The sequence below is a fragment of the Xenopus laevis genome, chromosome 8S (assembly GCF_017654675.1).
Source record: "Xenopus laevis strain J_2021 chromosome 8S, Xenopus_laevis_v10.1, whole genome shotgun sequence".
NCBI lineage: Eukaryota > Metazoa > Chordata > Amphibia > Anura > Pipidae > Xenopus > Xenopus laevis.
The window spans coordinates 42,873,769-42,884,803 of record NC_054386.1 but is presented as its reverse complement, the minus strand read 5'-3'; the positions used below and the strand labels follow the sequence as shown (position 1 = coordinate 42,884,803).

The following is an 11,035-nucleotide window of genomic DNA, read 5'->3' as shown; positions in this document are numbered from 1 at the left end:
GTTGCTTGCTGTATTAGTGTTACCTGGGAGGAGGATGCCAGATGCTAGACATTCCATGACTCTTCGTAAGGCTTCACCTGCTCCAAGCGGCCTATTGCAAGTCCCTATTGCCTTCTCGCATATAAGTTCCAGAGGCTTGAGAGAGAGATATTAACAGGTCAGCACTCCTTGTCCTTAAAGGAGAAGGAATAGCATTTTACACTTGGGAGTGCCAAAAGTTAGGCACCCCAAGTGACTACTTTTACCGCAGCGGCCTGGGGTTCTTTTAGCAACCACCATGGAGAGATCCTCTTCTGGCTTCTGAGGGTCTTCTCGCAGTTGCGCATGCGCAGTAGAATGGAGAGCCGGACTTTAACAAAAAAAAACTGGCTATTTCGCTCTACTGCGCATGAGTCCTCCCTGGCAAATTTGAAAACCGATGAAGCAGGAAGAGGATCTCGTTGTGGTGCTCGCTAGAAAAAACCCCATCAGGTTTCATGTAAGTAAAAAGTCACTTGGGGTGCATAACTTTTGGCACCCCAAATGTAAAATGCTATTCCATCTCTTTTAAAGAACAAAAACGAAAGTGTTATAAAGGAATGACAATATAATGTAATGGTGACCTGCACTGGTAAATCTGGTGTGTTTGCTTCAGAAACACTACTATAGTTTATACCAGCTGCTGTGAAGCCATACGTGGTAGATAACAGTACCATTCTGTAGAATCCTTTTGTATACTCGAGAGTTTATCTGTTATCTGCTGTGTATCCTGTGCCTTTTCGCCTTTTTCAGCTTTGAATGGCTGTCCCGATGGCTATACAGCAGCTTGTTCATATAAACCCGAGGGGGTCCCCAAGTGTGTTGGGGAGCAACACATGCATGACAAAAAGTCCCTGGGGGTGCCATGTAAGGGCTGTAATTGGCTATTTGGTAGCCCATATGTGGACTGGCAGCAGTGGCATTATAAGAGGTTAGTGGGCCCCACAGCAAATTAATTTTAGGGCCCCCAACATATGCAGAGGTTGTCCTTTTTTAACAATATATATGTTGAAAATGCTCATTAATTAGGGCCTTATTGGGCCCCGTATACCTCCTGCCCCCCCCCCTGCAGCCGGTCAGCTTCCGCTGTAGTTAAGCCCCTGACAGGCAACCTACAGGAGACTCTGGCAGTACACCTGGTTTTTATGCAATCAAAACTTGCCTCAAAGCCAGGAATTAAAAAATAAGCACCTGCTTTAAAGATACTGGGAGCAACATCCATGGGGTTGGAGAGCAACATGTTGCTCACAAGCCACTGGTTGGGGATCACTGATATAAACTATAGAAGAATTTCTGAAGCAAGCATAAGAGCTTTACCAGTACAGGGCAACAGTACATTATATTGTCATTACATTAAAATACTTAAATTTTTTGGTGTTACGGTTAGGGTGTTTAAGGTCTTACTAGATAGATTTTGAATACCATGCCTTTTTTTCCCTCTCAACAAGAATACTTTAAGGGGGAAAAAAAAACAGTAGCAGTAAAATAATATATTTAAAAAAGAAGATTAGCAGTCTTTCAGTATATTAATATGAAAGTTACATTTTGGGTATATTTATATTAGAACATATTTTTGCATTAAAAAGTTGCTTTTCTTTATTTGATAGCAAATGTAATCAAGAACTTTTGCCTAAGCTATTCTTCCCAGAAAAGGAAAAACTCACCCATCCTTTCAGCTGTGCCCAGGCAGGGACTCTGTTACACAGATCTCGCAGAATGCGCAGCACAATTACACAAGATTTTAATCCATTGGCTCTTGCCTGGAATAGACAAAATGGTTCCAGTTCGGCTGATGTGCTCATGCCTCACCTTAACCTACAGAGGTCTTGGACAGATTCTTATATGTGATTACTGAGTAATAAATGATTAGCTTCATGCAAAGAAATCTACAGAATGGTCAGACATCCATGTTAAGAAAGGGCAGGCTTCCAATAGAACTGAAAAGCTTTATGTAAAAATTGCTTTTGTAGCCTCATGATAATGTGCTAGTCAGGTCTCTACTGAATCTAAACACATCTTGACACCACCAGTGCCACAATCCAGGCCCCCTTTAAGGAGGGACGAACATGAGGCCATATAATATGGTATGTCATTAATTTTACATTTGACATGACCACTTTCTATTGGATATGAAGCATGCCAGCTGAATGCCTCAAATAAAATGAAGGCCTCATTATATTGGCAAGGGTGGCCAATATCTACTATGCCACAAGAAGAGCAATGCTGCTATACAAGCATAATATGAAACTATAGTTTAATATCCTATTTAGGTCACTTATAGGTGAGGTCATATAGAAATTAAAAATGAAAACCTCATAAGGCTACAATAACAATAAGGTAAGAACAAATTGCCAACCTGAAACCATTTGGCATGTCGCAGAGACGCCAAGGCGTTCAGGCATTTCTGCCTGTCCAATAAGTCCGGAGGATCTTTCATCGCAACATTTTCTACTGATAAAATGGGATAAAAAAAAGACAGATACAATTTGACCAAGGGGATTCTGTCACAGAAAGAGTATGGCAGCATCTGAACAAGCTAATAAGACTCCCAGAGAAACTGAATGGTTCACAAAGTGCACTGCAAATATATTATCCAAAGGCCATTCAAGTAGTAATGTGCAACACAAAGCAAAAGGAGGCATTCACTTCCAGTTTGCAAATTGGTAACAGCTACGTACCATCTGGGATCTTATTAAATATGCAGAACATACGTCAGGGCATAAAAATACGCACGTAGCACACTTCACGGCATTGTCTGTGATAACAACACGGTATTGGCTTTAACAGGTTTATATGCATCGAGCTAAAAAACGCTTATGTCTTTGTTTTGTGTGGCTGATTTCTGTGTAAAAAAGATCCTCAAGTGCAGGTAATGCAATAACACAAGGTGCTTACATCAGAAGAGCCCCCCAGTATATATATCTACAGCACATTTACTTTGCGTAGGCATGAGTTGGATCACCTTTAGCAATGTGAAAATTAAATCCATAAATCTAAATGGGAATTACTGTTGTCTTTAATATATCCTATTCTTTCCTCTAACAACAGTTACTTTGACTGGGTTTGAAATACTGCCTCATTTAACAGTAGGGCAAACCTTAATATTTTCTACCCTAAATAAATAGCGTAAGAAAAGCTAGTTTACTCTCCCTAAACATGCATCTCTTTTCAAATTATAGTTTTGCAGGAGGTATAATATTGTTCACCTCCCCAAAGCTTAAAATGCATTTGGTGGTGGGATATATAATGGTTTAGATGGACTTCTTGCAAGAAACAAACATTGACTGTAATCAGTTATGCATTCTGCATTTTCTACAGTTTGGATTTTTAGAGGGACCCAACCTAAATAGATTTCATGAAGAGGTTAGGTTCAATGACTACAGGGTGCTGAAGATGAAATGGTTGTTTGTGAGCTGGAGGTTGACATCAAGACAATTTCAGTATCACAAAAAATTGTAGGAATACCCCTTTCACTGTTTACTGGCATCATAAATAAACACCAATCCCAAATGATCAAATGTTAAAATATGATGCATTAAATTAAATTGGAGTGAAGTCCAAGACAGATTTTTTGCCTGAACAACAGCCACTGAACGGTGTTTCTTAATTTTGTGTTTGTTTAGATTGTTGCAAGGATTTAGGTTGCCAGAAGTGCTACAAACGTATTTCTAGACCTGATGAACTCCAAAGCAGATGTTTGCATTGCATTATTTTCTCATTAACACATTTCTAATGTCAAAAAGCTGCAATGAGATATTTTTAGACCCTACATGCAAAAAGTTTAAAGGTGCAATCCCACATAGGGGGGGATCAGAACACAAAAAAAACCTATAGCAACACTGCCAAGGCAACAATGCAGAACAGGTTACTTTGTTGCAGTGATGGTGAATTAAAGGGCAAATTCAATGGAAAAAAAGAAAAGAAAATGATATTCAGTCTTTTTAGCCGTTTACATGCTGTCGAATGTAAATTCTAAGGTGCCGGCTGACTTACTCCACATCACATGTTCACTGGTAACATGCAAGGGGATAAAAGCAAATCACACACCGTACAGGTTGGTGTTGCTAAATGAATTTGTCGGGAAGCACAAATAAAGCATACAATGAGAGGCCTGGATAAAACCGGCTGAACTGCATGTAGTTTTTACTTTCATGTTGCACAAGCTGTTCACTGCAGTTAACAGCAGTGCTTCTAAACACCAGTTTAGAAGCAGAGCAAGCTAGACCTGTGCTCACTAGTTAATGGAAATGTTTACCCCAAATATTTGGGGGGAGGGATTTCAGTCTCCCTTCCTCAAGTATTCTGGATGAAGTATGGTTGAGCTATTGCCTAAAATTATGTATTTGCATTTATCTCTACTACTAAAAGCAACAGCCCCCTTTCCACTTCCTGGCAAGAATGTTCTGATTTAGTGGTGGGCCAAATATGTGGACAACACAAAGAATTTGTTAGTGTGCAGCCACCTTAATTTATCCAATCAGTAACAGTCCAGCCAGGAAGACCAAACAATGCTTAATATATTTGATTTCACAAAGAAAGTTTCAACAACTTTCCTTAATGGGGATTATGTCCATAAATTACTTGAACCAAAATAACTTGTATCAAAAAAGAACAACTGGGCCGAACCACAAACCAATTAGGATTCACCAGTTTTTTTTTGGGGGATTAGATTGAGGATTTTTTTTGGAGGGACAGGAGGTGCCTAAAATGTTTTAATTTTCTAAAAAAAAATTAATACATCTTAAAAATATATTTCTTCTTTAAATAAGGATTTGTGCCAACCGAACAAAATCACTAAAGGTATCGTAAGGAATAAGTCAATAGGGCTATATGGGGATTAACACTATTTTTTGTTGGTAGGACTGCACCTTTAGATGGTAAGAGTAGTAACAGACGCAGCTTGTAAAGAATGTGGAGTTTTAGCCATAAAATTTCAATGTGAACATCTGCTCCAAGCTCACATATATAAATATATATTGGAAAGAACTAAGATAAATGAGTGGTTATGAAGAACTGACCAGTCTGAAAGGCTGTAGAATGTGCTGTCTTAAAAAAAAAAAAAAAAAAAAAAAACTTGGCTAGTTTTCAGTTGAGTTGAAGCCCTCAGACATCAATGTCTACTAGAACTATAAAACTGACTGGTTATGTGGTAAAAATGACTCCCAGAGATGAAGCATAAGACCTGGATTTGACAATGCTGTCGTTATCACTCATTCAAACACACACTGAAGTCAGTCTTTGGCCTGCACTGCTAGGGAGATGGAGGCTACTAGCCAGCATACTTTTTAGGCACCACTGGTAGTTAGGAGCATTGTCATGGTTATAGGCACACCTTTTAAAAATAGTCTCACTCTTAAATACGATCCTTTATTTAGAGAGACAAAAAAAGGGAAACATATTATTTGTCTATTTCTCTGTACAGGGGGACGGGTGTCATCATTTTGGATTTTTTTTTAAGAGTGACACTGCCCATAGTGGGCTCTGGGTAGCTGTAGAGAAGCTAAGCTTAGGGGGCACTGCAAAATTATCATGCACCTATTGTAGAAGCTGATACTACAGGTATGTATTTAATATTTAATTGCACTAGTTTCTGCCATGTAATGAGAATCTTAATATGTATAGTGACATACTGCCAATGGGACAGGTCTCAGACATTACAAAGCATGGTGCGATTGAGCCAGGAGGGTAAAGGGGTAGGCAACCCTCTCTGTGAGAAACTGCTTGTGCCACACCAGCTTTTTTTTTTTTTTTTTTTTTTTTTAAATTGAGTTTGCAAAGTATATTAGATATATATTTAAAGTGTATCTTATAAATGAACTTAACCAGCCTGTGTCAAGGTGGACATCCTTGTAGCCTTAACAAGGCTAGGCCCTCTTCAATTCAACCTCCATTCTGCACACCCACCTAGGTCTAATTTCAACCTGAGCACTCTCATCCATGAAATTTTCAATGAGAGAATTTTTAAAGGTGTGCTTATATACCAAATATCCAATGGTCTATACCAAACATTTAGCAGATTGAATAGAACTTATAGGCCCATTGGCACAGCACAGTTGTACAGCCAGTCAGCACCTGAGTGCAAAATCCTAACAGAAGAATACATGAAAGGATCATGGGTGAGGGCAAGAAGAGAACGAATTGCATCAGACTGTCTTGTACATTAATATCATTAGAATGAAGTGTCTTCATGCTCTGCATGGTAGCTGGATCCAACTGTTTCTAGAGAAGCTTAAGTGTAAATAGCCAGGTAAGGGACCAGCTGCACCGCAATAGCTTAACTTTAATCACAATATGTCTCTGTATCACACAGACCATCAGCTCATTTAAGAAATGTGCTATATTTGCATAAAGAAACAGTATTTGCTTACTATCTGTCCAAAATTTGGATCAAACTGAGCACAGATGGCCATCTCAGTACTGATGTACATATATGCCAATAAATACAGACCCAAGCAAACTTGGCTTACCAGCTCAATCATGGCAAATATATTTGACAATCTCAAAACTGCCCATCCATGTGTGCTTCTTAATGGATACCCAGAAAACATAGGTGGTGGTTACCAAGGCCACGTTAAAAACCAGAGTTCAACATTCTAGGTATTGTTCCAGGTATTACGGTTAAGACACAAAAGGCAAGTCATCACAGTGACTTGAAAAAAAACAGGATGGCCATACTGCAAATGTCCCATGATTCATTGCAGCGACTCGTGTCTTAAAGGAAAACTATACCCACCAAACAATGTAGGTCTCTATAGAAAGAAATTGCATAAAACAGCTCATATGTAAAATCCTGCTTCATGTAAATAAACCATTTTCATAATAATATACTTTCTAGTAGTATGTGCCATTGGGTAATCATAAATAGAAAATTGCCATTTTAAAAAATAAGGGCCGCCCCCTGGGATCGTAGGATTCACTGTACTCACAAACACACCAACAAACCATACATGTTAGGTCACATGAGCCAATTAACAGACAGAGTTGTGTCTTTTGCTTCCACACTTCTTCCTGTTACAGTTAGAGTTGTAGTATTTCTGGTCAGGTGATCTCTGAGACAGCACACAGACCATCACGAAATGGTGGCTCAAGGCAAGAGATGTAAAACGGCAATATTTACTTAAATATATATTCCAGTTTGGTGAGATTCTTTAATATGCCACTTAATATGATATGAACTGTTGCTTAAGTGTTCATTTTGGGGGTATAGTTTTCCTTTAACCTATGGCTGCTCAATCATGGGACGTTTGCGGTATGGAGATCTGATTCAGTCACAGCAACTAATTGCCATGTATGTCTTCACCATAAAAATCCCAGAATCTACTGTTTACACAAAAATGTACATTCAGAAATGTACTTTCAGATATTAGGAGAATGTCCTTATGCAGTGGGCAAACTGCAAAAAAAACAAAAACCGCTGATTGCTCCATTCACTTTGCACACTGTGCAACATTATAAATGAACCAAAGCATGGGGCTCAAGTGCTCTCTCTCTTTCGAATTTTAAATGTATCTTGTAATTCTGTTTTAACCCCACCAGCCTTAAATATGTAGAACAATTCTAAAGTTCTAAATGGTAAAATAATTTGCAGATTCACTCTGTGTTATATTGTGTGCAGATTAATTCTAAACGGCCCTAAAAATTGTGAGAACATACTTTTTAAGGTAGCACAGATGTAACCATCTAATGTACAAGCTAATGAACAATCATGACACGTGGCAAACCAGCAGGCAAGCCCTCGGCATGTTATTACAGTCTCTGGCATAAGGCCTGCCAGAGAACAACTCAAGAGTGGAAAGATGCCTTAAAGGAAAAAATATTTTTTTGCACTTTGCCATTTCTTTGTATATAAGCCCTCTGGTCTGTATGTTCTACAGTTAAACATATTTTTTGCGTCCAGATTACTCTGGTCTTCATATGTGCGATGCAGAGACATACTGAGATATTATTCATGATGTCAACAAATGCCATGCAACAGTTTGTAGTTACAAATGTGTAAAAAGTAGCATATGCAGTAGTGTCCCATTACAAAACAGAACCATAAAACCAGCTGAAAGACAATAATGTCAGCCCATGAAGACACAAGCATCATTCTGACTTCATGAAATACACACAGGACAGGTCCACTGCACCTACGCTGCTCAGTGTTGTTAGGATATTGATTAGCGTAGTCAAACCATAGCTGGGGAAATATTGGTCAGTTATAGACTAATTAAAAAATGAGGCACATAATGAATAAGATATATTAGAAGGGGAATGCACATACAATACACACACATCCTGATAGAGAATCTTGAAGCAACCGGTTTGCAAAAACAAAACAAAAAAGAAAGAAAATGTACAAATTTATACTGCCAAGACAATAAGTCAAGCAGGTTTTTTTCACAATTTCAAATAGTGTAGACAGTCCTGCTCTGCATTATAGAGAAATAAGCTGCAGGATGGTATTATGTTACTGAAGATCATTGACATTACAAGCAAGATTGTATGCAAACTTTGAAAGTAATTACAGCAACATTTACTCATTAAATCATACCTATAATGCACATAAGGATGGAAATCATCCACTTCCAGTAATAGATTCTACTTGCAATGAAGTTCTAATCCACAAACATTTCACCTTGCTTCGCATTTGTATTGTATAGGCATTCCCTTTGTTTATTAAATAAAAACATTCTATTCCAGCAATTATTTTTTTAATTAAGAAGTCCTCCCAGATGGCCCCACCAATGCGTTAACTGACCAACATTTTACACTGTATAGCTGATGTTTGTGGGAAGACAGAAAGAGTAGAGGGTGGGGCTAGAAATGTCAGGAGCGACAGGGAGTCCATCTTGCCCAGGTGGGCTGGCTGGCTGGCTGCCTCGGTTGATATGACAGAGTGTGGCCTGTTGGTCAAAGGCATAGGTCCAGTGTTGCTTGGCAAGTTTGTGGGGGACAGGCTTAGGAAGCTGAAGCAAATATTACAGACCATAAAATAGGATAGGGGGAAAAAAACAGAGAAATAAAAATAAAATCATGGTCACATTAGTACAGAGTTACTTATGACTTACCCAACCTCATGGCTGCTACAAACAATAAAAGGCTCTGAAGTTTTATATAATTTTCAAGTCAGCTACTATAAACAGGTCAAAAGGTTAAATAAGGGATAAGCACAGCAGGTTATCTGCGGCATCTGGGTTTTTAAACAGAGATTATTCCAATATACAAATTGCTAAACTGCATGGAAAAGCACTGAGGTTGTGTAAACAAATATCTATTTAAAACTACAGCACAAAAAGAAAAAAAAAACACATTGCAAAATTAAAAAATGTGTGTAACCCAGTAATACTTTGTACATGTATTTGTGTTACAGTGTAGGGATGGATGGCAATTTACAGGCACTTTCGGCAATATTTCTAGCACTATACGAATTATTAAAAAATATAAGAATGGTCGGTGGACAGGACAAGCAAACAATTAGAACATATTTAGAGACTGAAGAAAAACAAAGTACCTCCACCAGGCCTGTCCTCCTCTTCTCGGAACACTGGGGAAGTAAGAATGACTTTTAGGATCAATTTAGGTTCCTTGGAACATTGAACAAGAAGAGATGCATCCTCCACACATTGTTCCACCTTGAAGGTTTCTTCTGTGATTTTCTGAAATGTAAATAGGATTGACGATAACAGATTGACTGCAAAGACTGTTATATCCTTCAGTTTCCTTTTCTATTAAATACTTTGTAAAATAAACTGACATACACCTTTCTGCCATGGAGTCACATTTTTAAATAGCAACCTAATGTTATAGTAGACGAGGACAGCGATTAGTACAAAGTTGATGCAGGGACTTAGAGTCAGAAGTCATTTTTTCCTTATCACAGGCAAATGGAAGCAGCATCAGATAGGGCTATTTGCCTTCCTCTGGATTAACTAGCAGTTAGGCAGGTTAGATTTAGATATAAAAGGATTCTAGGAATAATGACCATCAAGGTTAAACTTTATCAACATAAATCCTGCCTACTACATGATCAGAGAAAGGAGAAAAAAAAACAACCTCTGCCCTTCTCAAAGGATTTAGTAAAGAGCCTTAATTAAAGCAGACCAAATAAAATCTCAAGTTCAAGGTCCCAAAAACATAAGGGTGGTTGCACACGGGTAGAGTAGTCGCCAATCTACAAATCTTCTCTACTGCGGGACAACTAATGTCCCCGAAATGCCTTTCCGCCAGCAAGAATGCAAATCATCGGTGGGATGGCATACATCACTTGTTTTTCCTAAGTCGATTCACAACGAAACTTCGGAAAACAAAGTAACACGTATGCCATCCCGCCGGTGATTCGCGTTCTTGCTGGTTGGCATTTCGGGGAGATCCGTCGTCCACAGTAGAGAAGATTTGTCGCTTGGTGACTACGCTTCTCATGTGCCACCAGCCTAAACATTCTTTCAGCTAGTTCAGATAGCAACATCATTTGAACGAAAATGTTCAAGTGGCGCAGTCTCAAAGCCTTTATAAAAACTAAGCAGATCACATCTACTGCTCAACTTCCAATTTAATAAAAATCAAGTCATTTTGACAGCTGTCAAACCTTGCGGATTTCTATTTATAATGCCAATCTCTAGAAAATAATAACAGGTAGGTTACAGGTTTGAAGTTTCCAGGCTGTGACAGTTTACTTATTGGTATTACATCAGCTTTCCTACAATATATAAGAGGGAGTCTGAGAAACCTACAGTAGCTTTAACTGCCTGACCATAATCGAACTAAGCTCTCTAAGTACTCATAGATGTATTCTATCAGGCCCTGGAGTCCTGTTTACATTGCACCTGTTGTTTTATGTATAGGTTTTAAAAGATGCATCTGTCCCCTCTGACTTGTAGTTTTTAAATGCTTTCTTCTTCCTTCCTATTAACTTTCTTACAACTCCGTTAAACCACACAGGTTTGTGCTTAATGTATTACATTTCATTCCTAAGGGAGCATATTAAGTAGTAATAGATTAATATTTTAAAATACAACCTTTTTTGTTTGTGTTTTTA

At 38.4% G+C, this 11,035-nt stretch overlaps 1 protein-coding gene across 1 annotated transcript in view; it reads right to left on the bottom strand.

The window, feature by feature from the left end:
- The window catches only part of strbp.S (spermatid perinuclear RNA binding protein S homeolog), a gene marked incomplete at its 5' end in the record, with an annotated part of 58,330 nt that overhangs the window by 11,739 nt on the left and 35,556 nt on the right, over nt 1-11,035 (bottom strand). The window contains 4 exon segments of the mRNA NM_001095795.1: nt 24-135; nt 1,683-1,778; nt 2,375-2,469; nt 9,512-9,656. Of these exon segments, the coding sequence (NP_001089264.1) occupies nt 24-135; nt 1,683-1,778; nt 2,375-2,469; nt 9,512-9,656 (448 nt within the window).